At 39.1% G+C, this 27,316-nt stretch overlaps 2 protein-coding genes across 2 annotated transcripts; both read right to left on the bottom strand.

The window, feature by feature from the left end:
• Nucleotides 1-1,511: 1,511 nt before the first annotated feature.
• jmjd8 (jumonji domain containing 8) lies at nt 1,512-8,869 on the bottom strand. The gene is made up of 9 exons (XM_034030610.3): nt 8,425-8,869; nt 7,598-7,690; nt 7,078-7,126; nt 6,434-6,530; nt 5,476-5,544; nt 4,974-5,093; nt 4,817-4,884; nt 4,017-4,151; nt 1,512-2,881 (listed from the first exon to the last, which is right to left on the bottom strand). The coding sequence occupies exons 1-9, from the start codon at nt 8,529-8,531 to the stop codon at nt 2,801-2,803; spliced, it is 819 nt and encodes a 272-aa protein (XP_033886501.1). The 5' UTR covers nt 8,532-8,869; the 3' UTR covers nt 1,512-2,800.
• A 2,281-nt stretch (nt 8,870-11,150) lies between these two features.
• Nucleotides 11,151-26,055, bottom strand: LOC117418528 (E3 ubiquitin-protein ligase CHIP-like). Its single transcript, XM_034031674.3, has 8 exons — nt 25,438-26,055; nt 23,729-23,961; nt 22,524-22,722; nt 18,271-18,436; nt 17,745-17,829; nt 14,604-14,660; nt 13,985-14,101; nt 11,151-13,289 (listed from the first exon to the last, which is right to left on the bottom strand). The coding sequence occupies exons 2-8, from the start codon at nt 23,840-23,842 to the stop codon at nt 13,164-13,166; spliced, it is 864 nt and encodes a 287-aa protein (XP_033887565.1). The 5' UTR covers nt 23,843-23,961; nt 25,438-26,055; the 3' UTR covers nt 11,151-13,163.
• Nucleotides 26,056-27,316: the final 1,261 nt, after the last annotated feature.

The raw sequence follows: 27,316 nt of genomic DNA, 5'->3' as shown, positions 1-27,316 counted from the left end.
GTAATTATGACTAAACATATTTGATGTTATTGAAAGTATTCCATTTCAAATAACAGTAGATCCCTTTAAAAGATGCAGAAGACACACCTACAGAATCGTCCATAACTTCAAAAGGTAAAACTATACAAAGTAGACAAAACATTCCAGATAGTGCCTTCTTCAGTACGCTGTACTACCAGTACATCTTGACTATAGCACCCACTGCAGCTCTGGAGGGATCACGGATATAAAGGGTTAAAAGATTGTAGTCTGTTCTCGTTTTTCCTTGATTAAATATGCAAATATGTTTTGCCTGGAAATCTATTTGGAGTTGCTCAAAGGAATCCAGAATGGGCCTCCTTCTGTCTCCCCCCCCCCCCCGGCTCTGAAGCTTCTTCTTGTTCTTCTCCCTTCGCATGGAAGCACTTTCACCAGCTCTCTCACGCAGGCACGTGCAGCTCGCCGCCCTGAGAGGAAGACAGCTTATTCTGCAGGGATTGCACACTCCAGCCTACACAGAAACACTCGCTCTGCTTCAAACTGTTCACCATAGATTTTAACTGAAGCTAAAATCTATATTTTAAAATTCATTTTCTTAACATGGGTCCTTGTTAACCAACCCTTAAAGAGAAAGTAGCTTTCAATTTCCTTTCTAATGAAATATTTACCATAGACGTCTTTTCACCTGCACTGGCACATCCACAGGGTATATTTGCAGATCGGTTCTATTGCCACATCCTTATTTTTTTCATGTGCATTGAATCCTATGTAGGGCCACAATTTCCATTGTGAGCCCTATCTTTAAACAATCGCAGAAAGTTGTTTAGCATTACGAGATATATTTTACCAAAGATGATATTATATAAAAATGGAGCTCAGACTAAAACATTTTGCAAACTAGGAAAAACTACTTTAAAATTCCACCTCCTTTGGATATATCTTCATAATAGTGAGGGAATATATTTTATATCCAGCCCACACTAATGTGTGGCTGTGTTAGGCAAACACCCTTTAGTTTTACATCAGGTCATTCAGGTAGGAATGAATGGGTACTACTTCTCTGGACCAGGGTTGTTTTTCAAACTCAACTGGTGCTCTACTCCCCTCTAGTGGTCTGAAAGAGGAATACACTTCTGTGTTTATTTTCCTGATCGATGCCTAAAGTAGTCTTGCATTTTCTTCACAGAATGATCAGATAGATAAGATTTCGATAGATTGAAGAATGATTCCACTTATATAAAGGCTCCAACAAAACTCTGCAGAAAGCAAAAGCAATAAAATAATTTGTATGAAACTAATAGGAGAAGAGTTCACTTCCTTGAAAAGTGGAAGGCTCTGCCATTGTAGTCTCTCATTACACACAATGAAGAACAGAAAACTCCACCACTGCAAATTCTACCCACCAAAAGAACTGCATTGTGATGAAAGAGATAGACAGATAAATAGAGAGAAAGAGAGAGACAGACCCACAAATGTACAGTGTCTACATAATAAATATATATAGTGTATACATAATAAATAACAATTTATAGTTTATACATAATAAATCATTTTATTCCCACAATGTACAAAAAATACATTAAAAATTCTTCATCATTTCAGACACCCAATCTAAGAGAAAACAAAAAAAATAAAATAAAACTAAAAGAACACACACACATACACACACGTAAGTTTTGTATCAGGAATTCCTTACAGTATAAATCCAAGTACTCAAAGCATTTCTTTTACAGCAGTGGTCCTCAAAGTAATTTGGACACGGGCATAAAATGATCTTACTTGGTTGTTTGCGGGCAGGAATTGTCTGTGCTGCGCTTTTTCTTTAAATAATTTATATAAAATATACAATGCAAATATTTTTAAAAGCATGTTTACATAGATAACCATGAATAAACTAAAATAAGAGGATACTGTCTCGCTTTGTTTCAATTTGGCAAATTTGTCAACACTACTCTGTTTTAAAGATCGCGCATCTCCAGAACAATTAATTATTCAGAGAAAGTGGATTCGTAACTAAATCTACTACGGTGCTTCCCTTGTCTGGTGAAATTAAAAAATATAGAGAGAGAAAATTCAATTCTAAATACTGAAATGTATTATTTTTCTCAATAATAGTTGCCAAAAGTCAGTGCTTACCCAGCTTATTAACACCCCGCCTCTGCTCAAGAATGATTGGACAGCTGTCAGAGCTTTCACTTTCCCATTGGCTACTCACTCGCCTTCAATTTGCAAGCAGAATACCGTGAACGGCCTCTGCTTGCTTATGATTGGACAGCTGCGTAAAACTTTTGGCAGATATTTGACTCTCCTATTGGTTAAACTTACTGTCAGTACCTGCAACTGAAACACAAAGTTTTTATCCCACCCAGCTAACTTATGATTGGGCTACCGCAGAGAAACTGCAGATATTCAATTGGTTGATCGTATCGCAGAGGCCCTTCAGGAAAAAAAAAAAAATGTCGAGTACGTACAAGCACAGCATAAGCGAGCAGCACTGTCACCAGACTGCTGTGACGCTTTTGTTGGAAAACGCCTTTAAAGCTTTATTTATCTTCCCACGCTACAACCCGCCAGAAATGTGTTCATGACCCATAATTTAAGAACAGCTGCCACGGGCACAATGGCCTGGCTTCGCGGGCACCACTTTGAGGACCACTGCTTTACAGGAATGTATGTATATTATAAACGGATGCATACTAAGCCTTTCTATAGCTAGAACTCTGGAAAAAGATCCCAATTGCTGTGAATCCTGGGATAAAGGGGGTTAAAGGAATGTGTTCAATGATCCTGGAATGGGAATGTCTGAGCAGCACAGCCAGGATCACCCCAGGAACGTGGAGATGAAAACGCTAGTGTCCAGATTGAGAGTAGCATGCCACCACCGATCAGGGAAGTACAGCACCTGGATGGAGGGGACAACACAAGCATTAAAACTACTTGCAAACACAGTGGCAGCAAAAAAATAAAGTATTATCCATAGTGTGAGCATAGGTGCTGCACATGCATGCGTGTGTGTGTAAGAGTTTGGTGGCTGGCGGCCATCTTGGTGAAGGGACATCCTGAAACTAAGATGGCGATCGTTGCACAGCCACATGGTGATGGCATTGTTTGATTGAGTAAATGTGGGAGTGGTTGATTCATTGTTTGATTGTATAAGTGAAAGAGAATAATGTGGAATGTGGCATTGGTGACTGATTGAATGATTAATTGTCACTCGATGTTTGGGGAAGCGTGTGTAGGAGAGTATGAGAAGTGAACGCCTGTGTGGGATATTTATAATTTATACTTTACAGCCCTCCAGCCAGTCTTTCGTTTATTAGGTTTTTCTAATGCTGGTAACCCGGACTGTGTGCTTGTTTCTGTGAACGGAACCCCCTGGATACTGCACTAGCAGGCACAACAAATCCTTTAATTTATAAATTACTGGATTTACAGTACTTGAGTGCTCAAAATAAAACCATTTTTCGAGTACTTTAATGTATACTCACTATTAAAATGATTGTTCCAAACGTCTGACTATTCTTCTGATATGCAAATATAAATAACACCACCTGTTTCTTTAAAACTCTACTTACACCTGAAGAAGCCACATTTGAAGTCTATTAAACAGTATCAAATCTAGTATCACCATTAATAGTCTTTAAACATACATACATTCAGATTATGTGTAAAGCAATAGGCAGAATAAACTGGCTACAACCAAGAAACACAGCAGGGTTGGGAATAAGAATCCTTTTGCACAGCAGTTTTTCCCATTCCAGGTTTTCCTACAAGCTTGTTTAGTCACAGTGTATAGGTAACAACCTCAGGTTCATCTTATTACTCATAGTAAAGCCAGGAGTGGATCAAACTGCTATGCAATGGGAGTCTTATTTCCATCCCTGCACAGGGTGTGGCTGTTTCTTGCAGGGGATGTGGTTAAAACTGACTCATCACTTCCAACACGGGAAGCAGTGGGTTGGTTAATGACCATTGACCAAGGAAACCCTACCTGAAAGCAAGCTAATGATAATAATATGAAGTACAAGCACACAGACCTCCCCCGGGTGTATGGTGCACTCAATGGGCCGGTCCCCCTGGTTCAGGCTGGGGTACGTGTCCACTACCCAGGACAGCGTGGTCTTGTTGGGGTGAAAATTAGGTGCTTTCTCAGGGGGGTACAGGAACCAGCGCTGCAGGGAAGTGGGGGCACAAAAAACAAATCACCTCAGAAAAATGTCTTTGGGGTCATGTTACTGCCTACAAAGCATGGCAGCCTACTGGTTAATGAGAGGAAACCGTGTTTTACAATGAAAACAAACGTTTACTAGAAAAGGTGTCTTTCGAAACTGCACATTTGAGTCATATATAGAGAACAGAAATGACAAAGGATTTGTGATATTATTTTGTAGCTACATCCACTTTAATGTTTGTAGACAGAGTCAATAGATTTTGAAATTGTGCCCCCAAAAAGTTTAAGAATCCCTGGCCTACAGTATTGTAACAGAATAATGGTGGAGTACTTTAACTTGGTTGTAACCCTGGCACTGTTCTGTGTTCTGTATTGTGTTACCATACTTATCAGAACACTTAAAGGGTAAATAAGGACCTTTTTATTGTATTGTGTTACATGTTCCCATGTGTTGCTACAACTGTTATGTAAGGTGTGTGTATTGTTTTAATTTTTCTTTGCCTCCAAATGGCTTCACATGTACCTGCATGGACCTCTCAGAACTACATTTCCCATCATCCTCCTGCTCACTGGTAAATCCATCTCAGTGAAGCTGGAGCTTGTCCTATTGACTCCTATTCTATTCTGGCTTGGATATTTCAATGTGAAGGGTGACATTGTAGTTACCTTCCTCCCATAGACAACCTCCGAGTATCCGGGGCCGTGCCAGTGAAACGGTACCCCTGTCCCAGGACCTGCAGAACAGAGAAACAGTGCGATGTCACACAACGATGTAAGAGCACAGATCCCCACCCACAGTGGAGACTGTCAGAGGCTTACTGACCCGCAATGCCGAAGCTGTACGCCCCGCTCGTTCCTGGAAGCGTGTACGGTGGAGGAACGTAGTTTTGGAACAGGGACCTCCATTCAGTGAAGTTATTGTCTCCAAAGAAGTACAGAGTGTCTGTCAGAAAAACACATACAGACAGGATTAGAAATTCAATGCAGAAGAATACAACTGACTGTAACTACAATACAAAATACAATGAGGGCAACTGTCTCAATTATTTATCTTGCTCTTAATTGTATTATTACTTGTACTGTGATACTTGAAATGTATTTGCTTACGATTGTAAGTCACCCTGGATAAGGTCGTCTGCTAAGAAATAAATAATAATAATAATAATTATTATTATTTTTGTTGTATCAGTTTTGTTCCATACCCAAGGCTAAGTTATGTTATTTTTCACAACACGTCCACAAGGGACTTCCTTCTAGATGTTGGGTCCCGCATGGAGAACTCTGGTGAACATGTTAAAAGAATGAAACCGTAAAGGGAAACTGACCACTGCCCAGCACGTCGAGTGACTGCGGCCTCAGCAAGTGCTCAACAAACTCCTGGAAGGGCACGTCAACTGTGGAGAGAACACACTGAAGCATTAGAGTGGAGGAAATAGGGGGTATGAACAGTCTGGGAGGGAGGCAGTCTGCTCCAGAGCTTAGAGCTGAGGGACAGGGCGGGAGGCAGTGTGGTCTAGTGGTTAGAGGAGAGGGACTTGGGAGGAGGCAGTGTGGTCTAGTGGTTAGAGGAGAGGGACTGGGGAGGAGGCAGTGTGGTCTAGTGGTTAGAGGAGAGGGACTGGGGAGGAGGCAGTGTGGTCTAGTGGTTAGAGGAGAGGGACTGGGAGGAGGCAGTGTGGTCTAGTGGTTAGAGGAGAGGGACTGGGGAGGAGGCAGTGTGGTCTAGTGGTTAGAGGAGAGGGACTGGGGAGGAGGCAGTGTGGTCTAGTGGTTAGAGGAGAGGGACTGGGAGGAGGCAGTGTGGTCTAGTGGTTAGAGGAGAGGGACTGGGGAGGAGGCAGTGTGGTCTAGTGGTTAGAGGAGAGGGACTGGGAGGAGGCAGTGTGGTCTAGTGGTTAGAGGAGAGGGACTGGGAGGAGGCAGTGGTCTAGTGGTTAGAGGAGAGGGACTGGGAGGAGGCAGTGTGGTCTAGTGGTTAGAGGAGAGGGACTGGGAGGAGGCAGTGTGGTCTAGTGGTTAGAGGAGAGGGACTGGGAGGAGGCAGAGTGGTCTAGTGGTTAGAGGAGAGGGACTGGGAGGAGGCAGTGTGGTCTAGTGGTTAGAGGAGAGGGACTGGGCGGGAGGCAGTGTGGTCTAGTGGTTAGAGGAGAGGGACTGGGAGGGAGGTAGTTTGGTCTAGCTGTTGGAGCTGAGGGACAGGGAGGGAGGTAGTGTGGTCTAGCTGTTGGAGCTGAGGGAGTGGCAGTTCTGAATGTTCCTCACTAGTGATAAAGGGCTTTTTACCTTTTCTGTAGGAGTAGGTGTTGGCAGTACTCAGACGCACCATCCGGTCCCCAAACTCCTGTAGCAGGCTGTTCTTAGAGCACTGAAACTGGAACTTCTAAAGGGAAAATGCCCAACATATTGAGAGAGCTGAAGGATACATGGGGTAACACACTCAACCAAGGATTTCAAATCTAGAACCTCTTATTAGCCATTGCCAAATGATCAGTTCCCCCCCTCTTCACTGTGCTAAACAGATTCTGGTTCCTGACTTTTCAAAAAGCTGTCCTATAAATACAGCACCATAGACTAAGTGAAAAAGTACTTCCAAGTGTCTAATCACTTCCTGTGCTGTAGGTACACTAGCATGGTTCGACTGTACTGTAGCCAGACAGCACTGGACATTAATAGGTAACACAGGGTAAAGTGAGTCATTCTGCACTGGTAAATGGATAATATTTGGAGCAACTAAGATACGTTTTTTGCAGCTATTTAAAGATTCCTTGACTATGTATTCAGGGATACCAAGACATTTAGTAAGCAATAATAAATGCCACCCTCAGATAACAATATCAATTAGGTTCAACAAAGCCTGTTTGTCACTGAATGCAATCTAATGGTGCATGCTATTCAGCTGCCTGCTTGAGGGCTTCAGAGATACTTACTGTGTTGTCTGTGAGTCCTCGGATAATGACAGGTCTGGAATATGCATATCTGTAAAACAGAACAATGAATAATTAACTAAAAGCATACAGTTGCGTAAATCAAACCAGTAGGTGTCCACAGCATTGTGTTATCATATAAATAAATATAAGATACAGAATTCCTTTACCAAGTTTCATCACAATTGAAAAATAGGTTCAGTAGACAACACTGGAACTTCTCCATATATCCCTAACAACCAATGCTTAAGAAAGCTCTTGAAAGATTACCGTTACTTTTAAAAAAGGCTAAAATCAGGCTATATTTTTTCACGTACACACAGAGAAGGGGCAAATCAGGTAAAATCATTTTATGCTGCTAAAAAAATATAAGAAACTTCATATAATAGTAATTATACTTGATATTTGAAACGGTCCACCTGAACTGGAATGGCCCTTCTAAAGGCTTCAGTCAGGTTTGTAACCTCACAGAAATCACCCCTACAGTTCCTGGGGTCTTAAGACAAGGCAGGAAGGCCCCCACCTTTCAATGAACTGGGAGTACGTCAAAGACTGGTCCCTGACCTCCACTGTGCACGGGCCCTCATCGGCCGGCTTTGAGCTCCTGGTGGAGAGCCTGGGAAATACATTCAAACAAAGACAAGGTCAATAACAAACAGGCTACTGTCATGAGCAGCAACTAGGGCACCTCATTCCGAGAAGACCGTGAAGATAACACATTGTTCATACAAATTCCTATTTTGACGTGGAAAATGGCATGTGTTAATACTTGATCCAAGAGGGAGCAAGGATAGAGCTCTGAGGAACTCCATCCTTCATGTCACCTGTCTCAGATCAATACTGACGCAGCTACGCTGTAATAGATAGGAGTGGAACCATTCCAAAGTTTTTCTGTAGAAGAACATATAAACTCAAGTCATTGTTTCTGAGATTTTGTCACGTATGGGCCTGTCTATTGTGCAGATTTGTGTGGTGCTTTGTGACGTGCATTAATGTCCACAGGGGGCGTTCTGAGACCACCAAACCCGTGGGACTTGTGAATCTGCGTTAGAAGCATAGCGTATCACTGCTCCGCTTAACCCACCCGCAACAGAGTCACAGAAGGAATACAAAGCACAAATTTAAAAGTTATACTAACTTTGGGAGTTGTAAACCCAGATTTGCTATCACAATGTAAATGCTTACGTTTTGAGCCTTGTATTTTACAGTACGCTACAGCCGGTGACAAAGTAAAATATGTGCAGCATTACAGCCTGGTTAAATACATTGACATTTACACAGCACAATGCATACAGTACAGTAAGCTACTCTGTAAACCCATATGTATACTTGAGTTAGTACTGTACTCACCAGCCTCCATCTGCTGTTAGCGCGTTTGCATGAGAATTCTCAGACTGTACTGACAGCAGCGAGATAAAGCAGACAACAGTGAAAAGCACGCAACAATATTCTTCCATCAGGTTCACTAAACTGAGCTCCGCTGAATTGTATGTAGCACGGGTACAGCGAGGTGTTGGTAATATGACTGCTGTATCTTCTTTCCGTATCTCTTATGATCTAAACATAGGTTAATATTTCAATCAATCTCTCACCGCACTTCTCAGATACTGTAAGTACAGCTCAGCGGCACTTGCTTCCTTCAGCGCGGTGCACTCCGGGACATGCAGTACTCATGTGTAGTGTATTCTGGGGGTTGTAGTTCATCCAAAACATAATAATCTTTAGCATTGTGCTCAAATTAGTTTCATTGGGTTACCTACTATGGTCATTTTGGGTCATTGAACAAACCAAAAGCAACGTAGTAACGTAGCAACTGCACTAATGACAGACTGCCGCATAGTTTCAATTGCAACGAATCGGGCGCTTCCACGTAGACTACGGGTTTAAGATGTTCTCTATTGCAAAGAACACAATGTACCAGTCTGCTGCCCCCTAGTGGATAGTAAAACAAGCTACCTGTGTTAAATTAGTCTAGTGATTCTCCAAGAGAAGCTGAGCTAACTTTGTTACTCGTATGAATAGAACCCTTTGATGTGTAATAACAAAAGTCTTAAAGTGTAAATAAAAATAGCACATTAGCAATTACTTAGATAACGTCCATTGTAATTGCTGAAACATGTTACGCGATTAAAAGGTTACACTTAAATGATTTTAGCAAAAAATTTGTCTGCTAGTTTTCATTCACTGGAATTAAAAATTTTAACATAGATGTAAAATTAGGCAACATTTGGACGATGATGTGGGCTGTACTTGTTTCACAGGGTTATTATTTCACGCCATTTCACGATCTAAAAAGAGGTATTTCAAAATATTTCACGATTAAACATGCTATTTATTAAAGCAGAAAAAAATGGCATTGTCACATTCAAAATTAATAATTTTCTCTAGTTATTATGCAACAAATGATCCTAAATATTGAAATGCTTACCTGAAAAACAGCCAATGCTAAATTGTACACTATCTCGTGTTTTATGTGTCCACCTTTTAAAGTCTATTAGTCACCAGTGGAGGCTTCTTAGAGGTTTAGAGGGGTTAAAAATAGGAAAACCAGGTACAGTGGAAAAGAGGCAAAATAGAAAGAGGTGTATGTAGAGCAGATCGGGTGGATTCATGAAAGAACGTGCAAACTGTATGTAGCGCTGTGGATTACAAACCTCGGATATTTTATCATTACAAAGGAAAGTAATCTGAAGGATATTTACCTAGCTCCAGTTTTTTCCTCCTACAAAACGGTATCGTTCATAAACTGCTGTGTGCGTGCGTGGACAACTGAAAAGAGTGAAAGACATTATCTTGCTCTGTGTGTGTGTGTGTGTGTGTTATACACTGGAGAAGAAAGCTGCGCCGTGCCAAAGTTACTGTGTTTGTTTGAACACGAGGGGAAGCGGCTTGAATATCGTAATACAGTACGATATAATATTTACCTTGGACTAACTGTGGTCTGGTTACCTACCACCCAAGGAAAAGAGACACAACACGGGTGTAATTAAAAAGGTCTTATTTTCCACACCAACACAGAGTCCGCCTAATCAAGATCCTGATAATCGGGATTGCTGCTTAAATGAGATACAAGTAGTTTATAAAGTGGTTAATAGTTTAGGGTCTGGTGTTTCCCTGCGAGACTGACCATGATTGGTATCTACAGGGTTTGTTGTATATTAATATAAAATAAACTTGATTATACTGCGTTTTTATTTTTAGCAATATTAGTAATAAAAAGTAGGTCTCTGTGGGCAGGCGTGAATTATTTATTTTAATCCCATGATATCGCGATATAGAAATTATATAGCATCAAAATATCGATATTGGTGCCCATCCCTACTATAAAGTGTTTTATTTATTTATTTAAAGCTAAGCGCTGGTGTGAATAGACCTTTAATCTGGGGTTTTTTATTACATTTTTTGGTGGCCAAATGAGGCAGGCTGCACTTTCAGTGTTTTAACACAGCCTAGAAATTTAGTGGAAACCCAGTCTAAGAACGCTGTATCAGTAGCTGCACAAGGCCAAATTGAAATTTAGAAACATTTAAATATAACATGCCATATTTTAATATGAATTAGGTTATTTGCATTTGGAAGAATTTCTGTGGCTAAAAGAAAAACACATATTAACACACACAAACCCGAAAGTATTGAGTGAGGAAAAGGTGACATTTTTCTTTCCATGGAAATTGCCCCTATGAATGTTCATGGTGTATCCTATCCATACACTAGTATTGTGTCGACTGGCAACCACCCCAGCAGAAACCACATACTGCATCTACAATGTAAATATGCTGTGAATTAGATTAAATCTGGAACTAATGCTTATCCAGCTGACCGCCTAGGAGAGTGCATGTAAGCTTTACCCTGACACCGTGCACACATCTCCTACCATTAGAGGATGAACATTAGGAGTAAACAGTGAGGACAGCTCTTCCCATTCTTCTTGGGAGAACCTGTGCAAAGAGGGTTGAACATCTGTTTATTGGGTTACATGAGAATAAACTCCCCCTTTGTCAGTAACATACATCCTCTGCCATGGTTGTAAATTCAAAATTAGACAGTTCCGAAATTACAATTAGTGTAAAAGTAAACATGGTAAACCATCACATTTTATTTTTCTCCAAAAAACTAAACAAAATATATGGAAACTAACCTGTCAACACAATGAAAGGGGTGTTTGTATTTGAAAAGAAGCTATTTATAACAAAGGTTCTTAATGTAAAAGATTTGTAAGCATGGAAAAAATGCCCCGCACTTACCATCTCAGCACTCAACCCCGGCTTTCCAGTCTTTCTGGGACTCAAAGGGACCCACACTTTCAGTAAGGATACAGGTACCATGCACTCCATAAAACCTTAATTAGCCATGTGCCACGTACTTTTGAAAAAATTTTTGCAAACGCAGCAAGTTTAACAATCATACGGCAGACTGTTCTTGACCTCAATGTATGTTTACACAAACTCCCAGTGCAACTTTGGTTTTACAAGCACCATAAATTTAAAAGAAATGACATGAAAAAAATGTACGTGTAACTTAGGGACATAAAGATTCCTGCATATATACCCAGATTCTGCAAGTCTCAAAACCTTGCTAAAGAATTACCTTATTATTTACTTGAAAAAAAACACCACCACCACTGAAGGCGGCACTAGGCTAAACGTTTGCCGCCTTGACTTTCTCATAGGTTTCACAAAAGAACGACCTTACCGTGTTTCAATATCATTGAATAAGCGGTTCTGAAGTGTAACGTACATATGAACATTTCCACTACATACCTATTTAAAAACGTCTCCATATTTATGAAATGAACCGTGTCTCTGGTGTTTGAGGATATGCAACACCTGGGTACATGATAATACAACACACTGAATCAAAAGGATTTCAGATTCCCAAAACACTGGGGGAAAATACTAAAACAAAACCAATACCGATGTGTTCCTGCCAAATATTTCAAATATGGCAATTAAAAAAAAAATAAATAAAAAATACAAACAAAAACTATTTTGAGTTTCAAACAAATTGAAGGCTGGAGACAATTTAAAGACTGAGAAATAAAACATTTCTTCAAGTGGAAAACCTATTGAATTATTGTGTTAGCTACAATCACTTTAATAGTGTGCTCAAGAACAGGTGTAGGTAGGTGTGTGTGTGTGTGTGTGTGTGTGTGTGGCATATGGGTACAGCAACCCACGGATAAGATTTCAGAAAACTGTATTTAGACCTTTAGTACCACACAAGTGTGGGACACAAATGCAAAACCACTACAGTGCTACATTACAATGCTGTTACTGTGATGCCATAGCTTTATGAATGCCAATGAAGAAAAGATAGTCGAGTTTTCAAATTCTTCATACATACACAATACAATATGTCCAACCCAACCCTATCATCTGCCTTTCTCCACTCCACTCCACTCCCTTACCCCCAAGCCCATTTCTTGTGTTTTTTAAATCTCATGGGATGAAGGCAGCAAAGTGTACAATACCATTTTTAATACAACAACTTTTGCAGTATTTGGAAAGCATCGGTTTCTGGGGAATCTCAGTATGGTTCTAGTGGTGGGGATGTGGACTAGCTCATCAGTTATCCAGTTACTCCCCTCAAACAATAACCAAACTTAGAGCTCCATTTTCTGTGGGTGCTGATACTTGTAACCATGATTTGCAGGTAGGTGGCTGAATCACAGGGAAATAAAGAACTAGTGGCCCAATCCGAAAACCCCAGCCCAACAAGTAAGTGCAATAGCTGGGACTGAAAACTGGCACCTACCACATTCTGGATGTTAAACAAGTTCTATGGATTAACAGTCAAGTAGACTCTGTGAAATGGTGCTCAGTGCACATAAAAAGAATAAAGGGTATTACTGACAAGGACATTCAAAATGATTTGTAGTAGCCACTAGTACCGTATGATTTTTTTGTATGCTATTTTGAACATATTAGATTTTTCCATTGGGATCAGCTCCCAGCCTTTGAGAGCAGATTAAACAATGGTAAAATGAGAGATTCCAGGGGGCTTGTGCTCCGTAAGGCAGTCTGTCGCACGGCCGCTGGGTTAAAGTGCAAATCCAGGAGGGCATCTCTATTGGTCTTGAACCCTGCAGGTCAATAATCCTCTACCCAGCCATTCTCTGAGATAAATGCGTCGATCACCTCCTTCATAGCCAAGTTTGGGATCAGCTGATCCTGGGTTAAGGGACTCCGGGTCACAGGGTCAAAGTGTCCAACTCGCTACAAACGCAAAACAAAACAGAACATCAGCGGCAATGCATATGGTTTTACATTCAGTATGACCGGCTTTGGATTTATCAATGGTTCTAGACATATAGTGTACAAGCTTCTTCAAAAGAAGTCTGAGGGATATATTTTGCCACTCTTCAACAGATCAGCTGCTCAATACTTGGTTTGATAGCCCCTGATTAGGACTTATCTTGAACTACTTTTCCCAAGGTAAGATTAGGTAGCCCCAAAATTAATGGTAATTGAGATCTGTAAAACTAGCCGTTATGACCGTCTTTCTTTCACCAACATCTTTTACTTGCTCTGGCAATGCATGATTGGATTCAGAACTGGAGATGGGCCAAGAACCACAATCTCGTACCTTCACAACCCTCTGTAATAATCAAGGACTACCTAATGTTACCCTTGCACGGTAGGAAGATAGTGCTAAAATCGGGATCTGTGACCCCTCTCATAATCAACATTCATTGCATGCTACTCAGTAGAGCAATATCAAAATAAAAAAAGGGTGTCAGTACTTTTGGGCAGCAAAAGTCGAGACAAGGTATCAGTCATAGAGAGAAATTTGAAAGTTAAAGTTGCCAAATGATTACAGTTTCCGTTCCGATTATCTACCGCTTATTTGAATGCATAGTTACAGATGTCGATTAGCCTAGCACTGTGCTATGGTTGGATGTTGTTTTTACCTGCAGATGCTCCTCTATGTCTTTGCGGTCATATGTGATTCCACTGGGGGTAATGCAGGGCTCTCTCATCAACTCAAAGCTGATCTTTCCACATAGATAATCAGGGATATCCCGCTTCTGTACAAAGAACACAAACAGCACATTCCAAAAGCATACACGGCTATGAAACAAAGGAAATGCTGTATGTAACAAAAAGACAACATTTCTCAACCCGTACTACTGTAAATTATTCAGACGACAGGTTTTTTTTTCTATTATACTGGGGTTCCCCATAAGTCATAGGAGTGATATATTATGGTGATTATGATATTCATTGTAAAACTGGGTGGCCATAACATGTAAAGTATCTGCACCACACATCAAAATGATCTGAATGTATTCCTCTTTGCTTAAAGACATTTCACACCTGAAAAAAACAGAGACAGCCAATATTAACAATAACACCTACAATTCCTGACTTATGGGACACTTTGTACAATTATAAATTGAAACAACTTAGTCGTTTTCATCATCATTTTCACAAATTTTCATGGCTTTGACGAACTAAACCAACTAATTTCCAATTGATGGCTATAGCACAGAGAATATGGCTATTTTATAAGACTGAACATTCACCCACCTTTCTTTTTTCATCTACTTGAGAGAACAACTCTTCCATGTCTGACAGGTATTTATCCTGTATAACAAAGAGAAAAAAAAAGTTTATTGGATAATACAAAATCTGCATTGTTTTTTTTGTGCACATGCAGCATGTATTCCTGTGTAGAAGCATTTAAGGAATGATTTCCTGAAATTGATCCTGTACTCTCTAGTGTCTCGTTAAACTCTGCTCCAACTGCATTCACTCATTAAAATTAGGAAATCAATACTGGAAAACAGATTCTGGCAGGCACAAAGTCCAATATACATGTGGATTCAAATTTGACTTGCTGAATAATAAAGCAATCATTTCAAGTATGTACGTGAGCTTCCCAGCAGGGACCCTTTTAAGGCCACTGCACACTGGATCTGATCCGTCATTTATCACACATTATCCCGGTAAATGATTGAACACATTGCATAGAGCTGCACGACTTCTTCAACGAGAGAGACACCAGTTGCATCAAAGATCTGAAATATTACTGCTATAGATTACTCTGCCCAGTACAAGAAAAGAACATTTCAGATGCCTGGTGATATTTTTATTAATATTTATTCTGTTTGATAATTTGGTGAAAATATAATTTCGCATTTGCTGTTGTTCAAGTCAGTATTTGAGAACTTTTGTAATAAAAAAAAAAGAAAATCTCCGATAAAAAAAAAGAAAAATCCTCGTTATTCCGTGAGAAAATAAAAGGGCTAAAAATGAGTTTTCCCTGCCACATTATAAGACACACAAACAGTACTACTGGGGATTACCGAGTTCACAGTACCAGCGCATTTTTGTATTCACATATTCTGTGGTAGAAAGAATTATGCCTTTCTACCACAGAATATGTTCTTAAAAAATCGCGCAAGAGAAGTGGCTTATGAACAGTAAGTAAACAACTTTATTATTATGTATATTATTTATGTAAGTTGTCAAATGTCCTAAGAAAATATAAATCAAATTCTGTTTTTACGTAGCATGTGTCAACTGTACTGTATTACTGTAGATACCCTACCCCCCCTTTGCAACCTAGTTTTTATTGCCTCTTGAAAATCAAACTTAGCACACAGAAAGCGCGTTTTCACCACGGTTTGTTTTTTGAACTTGTTTTTAGTGGAATCACTATAATCTTTACAAAGCAGAACATAATTAGAATTGTGAATTTTCTTTTATGCAGATCTAGACAATGTCTGACTGCCTAATAAACACTGCTGATTTAAAATGTAAATCTTCATATCTGCAACATGTCTGCCTTGCTGTTCCGTTTAACTCAGATAAAATAAGTATGCAGTCGTGTTGCTGTTAACAGTACACTGACTAGCGAACTTCCTTCTTGTTAAAATAACTTGCTGTAAATGCATTAACATATTTAATTTATTTACATGTTCAATATTCCATTATGTATGTAGGGGTGTGCAAATTTATTAAAACAACCCCGACTCTGTAATTTGATTTGTTGTATAATATATAGCACCTTCATTTGCAAATGGAGATTTCAAAGCCAGTTCATTAGTGTGGTATAATAATAAATACAGACATTCTGCTGTATTATTTTGTTTTTCAAATTGATGGAAACTTTATTTTCTCAATAAGTTTTGTAGCAAAAATGTAACTACATCAATTTAAAATTAAGATTTGTTTTTTTTAAAGAAGTTATTTTTTTGTTAAAAAATGACTTGAGCACAGTGTATTTATTTAAATAGCCATTTAAAAACGGATTACAAAAAAATGACATTATGCCGTGGTATGACGATAACCGTGGTATATTTTTTGACGGTTATCATACTGTCAATTTTATACCGTGACATCCCTACTACTGGGTGACAGTTAACACCGGAAGTATTTATTGTTGTTCTTGTTACACTTCTTGTGTCTCTTTATGTTGTATTTTAGTTTATAACTTTAATTATTCTTGAACTGTAACCTTGTATTACAGTGTAACATGTGTAAGTCGCTTTGGATAAATGCGTCTGCTAAATAAATAAAAAATTTTACATTTTCAAATTTTAAGCATGTTACAAGCTTACCAGCACTAATTAATCATTAATCAATAAGACAAACAAACATACTTTTTTTTTTTTTTTTTTTTTTTTTACTTCAAATATTACAAATAGTTCCCTGTTATAAAAATAAACAATATTCCTATAAGTTCAACTCCGAGTTAGTCTTCATCATCCGGACGGCTATTGTTAAAATAGAGCTGCAGCATTCCAGCTACAATCGGTCTGACTTCGGAATGGCACCACCTCCCTAATGTGCTTGCTGGAAAAATCTCACCGGTTGATCCACCTTGCATAGAGGAATGTTTCCTTTTACAACATTTTGACAAAATCTGAAACAGTTTCACGCTGTTCTTTCGCAGTTGTAAGACGCTGAAATCCAAACACAGTGGTCTGTTTCAGTGTTTGATGGCCCTGCTGTTTCGGCCTCATCTTGTTTTACGTTTCCTTTCATTCAATTTATGTTTAGCGCTTCCCCTGTGTTTTACAATGGTGTGCCTACGAGTGTAATCTACAGCCTTGCTGCATGAAGTACAAAACAGCACATTACCATCGGTGTGAAACTCGTCCTTGCCAAACTCGTTGATCCGATCTTTAGGAGTAATTGTTATTGTTTTCAGCATCTTTGAAAAGCTCTGAACACTGAAGTAAATTGAACTAAAAAGTAGTTTTATTAAATAGGTATGCTTACATAAATGTAGAGCAAAGTTGCCTGTGTTAATGTTTATATCATAAGTGTATTGATTTGGTTAATATCAAACAAACAAAAAGCCTTGCATGTTTTTTGACCCTCCCCAAGCGTAAAACTAAAAAATCTCCAAAAACATAGAAAATCTGTGTTTCTCCGTGTTATCATAGAAAAATCCGCGTTTTCCTGTGTTATTCCGCAGCAAATAACTGTAAAGAAAAATAGTCAATATTGAATCTGACAAGGCTAGTTTTTCCACTTTAATAAATATTATGTTTAAATCAGGAAATAACTATTTTTAGATTGTGAAGAGCCACAAAATAAGCCATTTTTTACCATGAAAAATAATACAGCCCAGTCAATAAGTGAAAGCAGTCAGGGCAGAGTTTAGGACTTAAACTGAAGTAGACAAGTCAACACATTAAAAGGAAAACTGTGTCTTACATGCTTAGCTTCAATCTTTGCTAATTCATTCCTGCATCTGTTGTCTTCCAAGTTTTCTTGTCTTTCTCTGAAGTCTGCTTGTTCACTGCGGATGTAATGGAACAATCAGCACACCCATACTCTTACAACACAAACTCATCATACTCATCCAATCAATGGGACAACTGCAGTGTGGTGATTCAGAGCTTGCGTTGAGCTGGGTTGGACATTGTAAGTACCTGTACTGAACAGCCTTCCTCATTCCATTCACATTAACTGACAATATGACCTTTCAAAAGTAAGCTCCAAGCCAGGTTAAGAAAATTAAATATTGGAGCAACAGGACTAAGAACAACTCACAATGATTTCAAACATCTATTACAATGACGTGATGGTACTTGCCCCCACAAACATAAATAGCACCTTACCATTAGACAAATATAACGACTAGGGTCCATTTATTTCTTCATTTTCTTTGGAGAGAGACATTTCCACATATTTATTTTTTTTGTAAAGGCTACGGGACAGCAGCACTAACTCCTTGTACCTCTCTTTCTCTGCCAGGATGAGTTTGGTGAGATAGGCGTGCAGCTCGTTCTCCTGGTTGATGCGCTTCTCTTCAATGTTGTTCCAGCGTTTCTTCTTTGCTATCCTGAGGGCTCCAGGGATATCGTCCCCAAAGTTCAGCCGCTGCTCCTTAGCCAGGTTGTAGGCTGGAAACAGACAAAGAAATCCTGCACAACACTGACAATATAAAGCCCTTATGTAGAAATCTGCAATGTTTTGGGGACTTTCCTGTGTGTTGGCAACAAGTGAGGAACACATAAAAAAATGTGAGGAAGCAGGTGTACAAGTAACACCTTACTTTACCTTTGCGGTATGCTGTGTTGCCTGCATCTCAGCAGTATATTGTTAAACAATCATGATTATTGTGATATTTCTAATTCACACATCATGGAGCATAAACAGGCTAGCTCCTTTTCAACGTTTTATTTTTCAATGCTTGTAAAACACAGTAATAAATTACAATTTGAGTAGCATATTTATTTAGAGTCAACTCTAGAAGCTTTATGACCCATGACATGTGACTACAAATATCAGAACAAAATTTGAGGAATTGGTGCCTTCATCGTGACCTCTGAATGCCAGGTAAACAACAGACTCAATCAAGTGTTTAAGAACCTCACGACTTGCTCGTTGTGATGTATTGTATCCCTACACTTCTGTTCATTCAGTTGAACATCAATCCGGGTTTGTCCAAAAGTTTTGAGTGTTACAGTGGCTCGCAAGTGACTTTGGGAACGCTCATGTTTTTGTGCTGACTTCAATAGACATCCTAGATTGCTGTAGCCAGTGCGGTTCCACATCGCCTTTTCTGTACTGAACAAAAGACAGTTCCAGCAGTATAATTTTTCTAATTGGCAGCTTTCATATTTGACCGGATACCTTTCATAATCTGAATGTTGGAAGTGACGAGTCCCTTCCTGTGTCAGTTCTGGTATTTGGTGTATACCTCCCTTTTATTTTTTAACAATCTCCAATTTTTCTGAGAAAGTTTTCTTAAACTGATTCATAACCAAATCAACTACGATGTCTCCATTGTTTGATGACATTTTTTTTTTTTTTAATTTGTAAATATTACTTCGAAGTTCAACATAATTCTCAATAACGGTCTCTATAATATTAGCAATATTGTGTGACATTCAGCTATTACCGTGAACCCTAGTGTATTTATGTCCTGCCTCTGCTCACTAATGATTGGACACCTGCATAATAAGGGGCAGATATCTGACCCATTGGTTAAACCTACTCAAGACCATCAACCGTATGTCCCGCCTCCGCTCACTTATGATTAGACTGCCATGGAGAAAATGCAGTTCTATTGGTTGACTTTATATAAAACATTTTAATTCTGCACAATTAAATTGTAAAAAATAAAAAAATAAATACATAAATAAATATGATCTGCTATCAACTCTTTAGTTGATTAAATTGGTCCGATTAATCTGTTATCTATCTATCGAGAGGTAGGCATTACATACAAAAACAGCTAGTCCATTTTTCAAACCCTGACCTAAAGCACATACACTACCGTCTAACTAGTATTTGGATGCTAGCGTGAAAACAAGGATATATTGGAAGTATATTAAATCCTCCTCTATTCAAATTTTCAAGAGCCGTTCAAATGTTTTGTGCAAAATCCACTTAGATAATAGGAAGAGGAGGTGGACTTTACTGGACAATAAAGGAAGTATCATTATACATCCTCCTCCACCACGGCAGTAAATCTATAATAAGAGCTATCAGTATCACAATATGTAAAAAGTGTCATCACAATTAAATAAGCAGTTCTTTAGAACAGATCATCCCCTTTAAAAAAAAAAAAAAAGAAAACATTTTTAATCCAACTGAATTGCAAAAACAAATGTACTGCAGTGAAAGTTTCCAATGAATGTATATTGTTAAGGCCTTCCACTTATCAACACAGTAAAAAAAACACTTTCCGTACAATAAATATATGTGCTGTTTTTACGGCTGTGTTAGAAGGTTAAAAGGTTCGAAAGTTCGCTTGCTAGCCAGGAATTCGAAGGTAGTTTTAAACCTTCGAAGGATCGTCAGGTGACATTCACACACTGTAGTATCCAAAGCACTGGGTATAGCGGTTGTATTGCTTCAGTAAAATATGTACTGGATACCTAGTGTACAAGAGAAGTGCTACGGTAGAATATGTTTGAAACATACAAAATATACGCCAACATAATAATTTAAATTTCGAAAACTGAGCACCGTCTTCCCCTCCCCCTGCCAGCTCATGTTATCCAGAGGCAAACCTTTAATTTCTTCATTCGGCATCTCGACAGCAAAGCGTTGCATAGCGCAAGCTGTATTGAAAGAAATGTCTTGAAACCCCTCTGCTGTTTGGTATTTTTAAGTTAAATGTCCAGACGACCAAAATATGAATGCAAACTGAATGCAAACTGTGCAAGCATCTGTTGATGTATCATGGCGGCACAGCCAATCTCCGGGGTCACTTGACAAGCGTAAGTTCATATTATTAATATTTTTAGTAGTAAAATGTGACCGATAACCTGCTTGGAAAGATGACTGTTAAATAAAGCTTTGTTTTGCATCAGTCCGCTGCAGTTGGTGTTGCTGCAATGCAAGCTTACTGTATATATAGCAAGCAACATCAATTACGTGTAAATAAGTGTATTTTTGTTTTTATTGAAATTATAAAAACATGATTATTGTTCTTTATAACATTTTTAAACGACATGTGAATGTTTTATTCCACTTATATGGATTACCTGTAAAATAATAGGATTTTCAATCAAATATAAACAAGTAGCTATGATGACGTCACCAGTAAATTATGCAAATTAGTACCACTGAAGGTTCAAACCTTCCTTCGGTAATGTGTTCCGAACCTTCGAAGGTCAAAATGTACCCTTCGTTGCAGCCCTAGTTGTTTTACAAAACTGTTTCCACAATTTTCTGGGGAATCCTGGGCAACCTCTGTGTGACATGCACGTGTCTGCTCTATATGCCCTCTATATGTCCTCATACTGTTGGAGGATAGTGAAGGCGTGCGGATTCATCGAGTCGCACAGTGAACCGTGATATTTTTCTTGATGATACGATTACTGATACAGTGACCCCTGTATCTGTACACCGCGATACAAACAAAATAAATAAATAAAAAGGGAGTCTGCATGCACAACACACGGGTCTGCAAACAGTGATGTTCATGCATAGATTTAGTTGAAAATCCAAGAATATAATGTGTTAGTAAGCACTCTGGCAGCCTTGCTCCATCTTGAATGACTGTGTGTAAAGGATGTTTGTCAAGCCCACCGGGAGCAACCCCGGAGAGCCAAGCAGAGACGGGCTATTGTTGATCACCAGTTAATTTAATGATGGAAGGCAACACGGCGAAATTCAACCTGTGTGCTGGCCTGTTTAAAATCAACAGCACAGCCTTAATGGATTTTTTGTTTGTTTGTTTGCATCAAGGACTTGCCCTAAGTTCTTGCTATGAGTCACGTTGCTAAGAGTCTAAACTATGAGGCACAAATCAAGTACCGGTACACTGGCCATACAACAAATCTCATTTTAAATGGCACCATCAGACCGACAGTACATTAGTTAGTAGTACATTTACTACTCGCCAAGTATAACTAGAAACATTAAATCATTCAAAACGATCTTAAGCATCTGCAAGCACTAAAAACATTACCAGTTCCCCGTGCATTTAGTTTGCTTTCCTACAGTATTGTGGAAAACTAATTTACCCATACTTTGGATCCAAGGTGTACACTTCTTACCAGTCCCTATATTACTGAATCTATTCCTGAATTATACTGACATAAAACAGGAAGTCATGCAGAGGGCAGCATTCACCTACAGTATTTGGTTTAAAATGAATCTCCATTTAGATAATTCTGAGAGATACCACATTTTTTGCAAAACGGATTAAAAAAACAAAGATTCTAAAACACTTGTTTCCAAAAACTGTGCAATTGTATAGATTTTTTTTGTATTAGGCTATTATTATTTACAGTATTTGTAATTGTTTTAAATAATGTTATTTAAAAGGTTAATCAGAAAACAAATGCAAAACATGTTGCGAGTCTTATTTGACCAAAACCTGACTTATTCCAAACACTTGCACTATCAAATGGGGCAATAATTGTGTAATGTTTATGTTTCACACTTAGTTTTCGGTGATATGATATTGTGAAGACCCTGCCTATGCACGGCCCTAGAGGATAGTCCAGCTATTCCGTCTCATGCCCTGACCTCTCTGCAGGTTGCCGATGGCCTCGTCATAGTTCTCCAGCTCCAGGTGGCACTGGCCCAGGAAGAAGTGTGCCTTCACTGACTGGCTGTCCAGCTCTAGGGCATGCTTGCAGTCAGCCAGGGCCTTGTCGTGCTGCTGCAGCTTCACGTAACACAGAGCCCGGTTGGTGTAGTACACTGCCACTGAGGGATTCCGGTTCTGAAAAAAGAACAAACGCAGTTTAAGATCAAAGTAGATCACTGTGACCCAAATGAATGGAAAGGACAGGTTCCTCCAAAAACCCCACGATCTCCTTATATCCCCCAGATTCAGCGACACTCAATTACTTCATCACTAGGGATGTCACGGTATACCAGTTTTATGGTAAAACGTGGTATAAACTGCCATTGTTTTGAAACTGCAACCATTTTTCTATACCATGATTACCGAGTTCACACTGTTTAAGGTGATATGGGAGCGTTTTTTTTATTCACCGTTTGACTATAGATAAATGAGAGGTTTATCTGTTTTCTAGTCTTTCCCAAACCCGTTCCTTGGACAGGCGCCTTCCTGTGTGCCGTGACCTTTCAACTCCCTGGTATGTTTATTTATTTATTTATTTATTTTTTTTAAGGAGCAGTCCTGTAGCCTACTCATATACTCTTTCACAATCTAAATGTCTCTACTTGAACACGGTAATAAAAACAATTATTTGCCATACTGATGTACATTTTTCAGAAATATATTAGTTAAATAAGTACATTTACGCCCAAGACAAATAGGAACACAGTCTATTTTAGAAGCTGTTCGTGTTGCGCTACATGGCCAGTGTGAAAGCCTCCTTAGATGTACAGTATTCTAAAAAATGAATGTTTCGCGGGACACTTTGACGCGACGCGCTTGGTGTGAAAAAACTTTTACAATGTAAGGTAGTTCTGAAACCCAGGACTGGGTGCAGGGCTGGTGTTAGTTTTAAGCCATTCATTTTGCAAAACTGCAAGTCAAACAAACATAAAATTCTATGGAAGTGCTACACCTCATGTAATCCAGCAGCACAAAACATCAGACCATAAGATCACCACTTCTGCTCTTCCAGGTTCGGCAGTATGGGAATTTGAAACCTTATAGCAGTGATATTAAAACAGGTGTCTACTTTTCTACATTTGTATTGCAAATTTTGGTGATGAATATCCTCTTGGATTTGCTGTTCGTGACTGGTACTCACGATAGCTTTGCTGTAGCAGACTGCCGCTTCCTGGTACTTGCGGTTGAGGAAGAGTCGGTTCCCCTGCTCCTTCAGCTCCTGGGCGGAGGCGCTTTTCTCGGGGCTGCCTGCCATCTTCTCCGCCACCCCCGCAGCACCCGCTCCGCTCTGCTTCCCAATCCTGCTCCCCGTGTCTCCGGCTGGCCACCCGGCAATCCCTCGGGCTCCTTCAGGCTGAAACCACCCCCCGATCCCTGCACAGAACACACAGTATGGGTGTTTTATTTATTAAACATCCTCATTTGTAAACGCTAGAGCTGACCTCTATATCCGACATGATAGCTTGGACAATGGTTGGGAAACATTTGAAGCACTAAACTATTCAGATTCCTAGCAGACAGCACACAAAAACATTTACCAAAACATGATGCAGTCAAAACAAACATTGTAAAACCAATAGGGTCATTCCAGTCCATTCCTAGAAAAAGTGTGTCCTACATGGTGTCTGAAGGTGGTAAAGCCATTTTGATCTTTAACCTACTTTTTTCCTCCATGGGTGGTAGGTGACAAATAATGTTATTATCATTTTAAAGCTTGTTTCAAGGGCTTTCCATCACATGGGGTTGGCAAACCCTACTTGGTCTACTTGAGCTGGAGTCATGTGCAATCAGACATTACAAATGGAAGCCCTACAGTGGACACACACTGTTCTATTTATAATTTCAATACTGTTATGCACAAGGTTTGTTTGGGGGAGTGAAGGATTTTTCTCATTGTAATGTTGCTCTGAGCATGCTTGAAATAGTCTCTATAAGCCATCTGGCCACTTTCAAATGCTGCTGTGGAAAAAGAACATAAACTTAATTGGTTTGAAGGATGCCATCTGTTAAGAGGTGCTGTGTGTTTCTGCGAATGTATCTGTCTTTCTACACCTTTTCTGAAAGATAAAAATGCTACTCAACCTGTACAGTATTATCACCTTTTAATACAGGGACTGATAGTTCTACAGGGGTCTTCAGACTGTAACCAAAGCATCACACAATGTCAGTGAATAGACCAACTGCAACACCCCTTTTGAAAGTCTGTGTTGGGCATGTTGCTCTTGGCTAGTCCTAGTTGTAGTGTTCCCCACCACATCCGGTTGTGGTTCTAATCCCGATATTTATTCACTTCATTATTAAATGCGTTATGATGTAATTTCTCAATAAATATACTAATGTCAATCAATTTGGATCACACTTAGCACCACTTTAAATATGTTGCATAGTAACGTATTTAATATAAATGACCATAATTATATACGAAGTAATGCATACTGCAAAGACAATTTATTGTGCAACATTACTGAAACTGAAATAGTATTTTTCTGCAAACTGAAATTTCTACTGACCCCTGAACAAACCCACAGAATAACGGTACTGATGTGGTATGAAATTACGTTACGAATTACATTTTGGGCGTCGCTATAAAATAAACACATTTTAGTATATTGTCCAGGTTAAGAAAAACACAAAATAAATTCATGGTTTTTATCCCGGACCGCTATCTACTTTCTGTCTATACCGTGCAGCGTCATATTTTAATATAAATAAAATCGCATTATACCCCTCAATTCCTGTTGCAGATAGACATATTGTAAATTGAGGACACAACTAAAGCATACTAGTTGCCATGTGAATATCTTACTGAATCGGTCAGCGAGGCCCGTGCAATCTGATATTAATACTTACTATACAAATGCCGACAGGAACGTGGAAAGCTTTCTTTGGCCACCAGTTTATTTATCTTTGTTTATTTTCCAGGTATTTCAGTGATTTTATATAACCCCTTGTCGATCCCTGTTTCCCCCTCCAACCCCTGTTCTGCAAAAGCGTTCAGACTCGCTGCCTTCCCTGTCCCAGCCGCTCTCTCCCCCAGCAACCGTCACAGCAGGCAACACCCGGGTCCTGTTGACCGCAGCTTCGTACCCTAACTAGTATTCCTTTAAAGCCCTTGCCTTTATTGCACGTTCAGTACTGTTTTTTCCATATCTTCCATTTTTGCAATATCTATTTTAAATATCTTTGACGTTGGCTTTTTTTTCTCGACTAGAGCGCTTCCTCAGCTTCTTGTTTTGGTGACGAAGACACTATCGGAAGTTCTCGTCCGCAACACACAGATCGGAAGTTCCCGTCGTAACATCTTCACCATAGAGTAAAAACGAGCATAGAGTTATATTAGACATATTTTAACTTCCCAGTTACCTCGGCCCTAAATATCAAAAGTGTCTTCCGACAGCCCGAAACTCGCTGTCTCTGTCTATTTTAACCCGACTCTTATCCCGAATGTTGTTTGCATCATAAAACGAAACACTTTTCTGCTGGTCTCCGACAGTTGGAATGCAATTTACATAAAGTTGGCGGAATAACTGTTAATTATTTCAAAGAGAAACCTATATGTTAATGACGCAAATAACACTTTTTACGCCATTTCAGGATTTTAATCAAGGGACAGGTGGGATTGAAAGGTAAGGCGGAGGAAAACAAAATAGACGTGTGTTTCAAGAGATATGGAGAAACAAGAGAAGATACATTTAACATAATAATAAAGCATACACATCAGGACAGAGAGAAAAAAAAATGAAGTTAGAGAGCTGATTTGAATGTAATTTTGTAAATGCATTAATTAAATTATAGTTTCTGTACTCGTTTGAACTTTATGAAAAGGAACAGACCCTAACACTTAAGTGTATTGTAGCGATCCGTGCATCTATGTAATTGTGTCTTGTGTACTGTACTGCAGTGTAATTCACGTTGTATTGCCCTTTCCCACCTCAGAGGGCTATCTGCAGCCTCACTTTGAATTAAGTTGTTTAATTTCCTGTTTTGCTTGTCTGCTAAATGTCTGTAATAATCGTGTTTTTAAACGATCTATTAAATAATGTTGGTTTAATCAAATCAAGGCATAATATTAGTGGGGTTTTTTTTTCAAATACATTTCAAGATCTGCGCCTGGGGAGCTCCTACACATTGATTTAAATAATCCTCATCATTATTTTCTGAACTCAGTCACATAGAAATGTTCCTCATATGCTTCTTTTTTCAGCTACTGAGATGCATTATTATTGGGGAAATGTTATACAGTGTGATATGGATAACTATAATAATATGTAATAATATATAATATGCAGTCAGTGACATGCATACGTCATGCATGCACAGGTATTTCACGTCAGACTGTAAAACCAGTCTTTGGAAAATAAAGGACATTATTTAAAATGATATTACTCTGAGTTAAGCTAAATTGCAACTAAATATTTTACAGCCTACAAAGAGTGTGTTGATATCGGGGGAATAATTTTTTCGCTTTTCTTTGAGACAAAAATACATATGTTATATAAAATTGACGTTTTCGATTTGTTACGTTTATTGTTATTGTTAATAGTAATGGTTTGATGGTCTTATGAAGTTTCCATCGGCTGTATTACGATGCGGTACGATGTGATCATGTGATTGGGGTGTTCAGATGAATAAGGGCTGTTACGAAGAGGTACGATGTGATCATGTGATTGGGTGTTCAGATGAATGAGCTTGCCTTCGGCAGTATAATGATGACATCTATTAAAAGCTG

The sequence above is a fragment of the Acipenser ruthenus genome, chromosome 13, assembly GCF_902713425.1.
Source record: "Acipenser ruthenus chromosome 13, fAciRut3.2 maternal haplotype, whole genome shotgun sequence".
Taxonomy (NCBI): domain Eukaryota; kingdom Metazoa; phylum Chordata; class Actinopteri; order Acipenseriformes; family Acipenseridae; genus Acipenser; species Acipenser ruthenus.
The sequence above is the reverse complement of the archived record's forward strand: the minus strand, read 5'-3'. Positions and strand labels throughout refer to the sequence as shown.

What these genes read in the sequence shown, in the direction of transcription:
- jmjd8 (XM_034030610.3), bottom strand. Translation starts at nt 8,531, where the DNA reads ATGGAAGAATATTGTTGCGTGCTTTTCACTGTTGTCTGCTTTATCTCG. An exon ending in GAGGACTCACAGACAACACA is followed by an intron (nt 6,531 to 7,077) that starts GTAAGTATCTCT and finishes TTTTCCCTTTAG; the next exon opens with AAGTTCCAGTTTCAGTGCTC. An exon ending in CACCTACTCCTACAGAAAAG is followed by an intron (nt 5,545 to 6,433) that starts GTAAAAAGCCCT and finishes TTCTCTCCACAG; the next exon opens with TTGACGTGCCCTTCCAGGAG.
- LOC117418528 (XM_034031674.3), bottom strand. Translation starts at nt 23,842, where the DNA reads ATGGCAGGCAGCCCCGAGAAAAGCGCCTCCGCCCAGGAGCTGAAGGAG. An exon ending in ATCCTGGCAGAGAAAGAGAG is followed by an intron (nt 17,830 to 18,270) that starts GTACAAGGAGTT and finishes TTACATCCGCAG; the next exon opens with TGAACAAGCAGACTTCAGAG. An exon ending in ACATAGAGGAGCATCTGCAG is followed by an intron (nt 13,290 to 13,984) that starts GTAAAAACAACA and finishes TTGCGTTTGTAG; the next exon opens with CGAGTTGGACACTTTGACCC.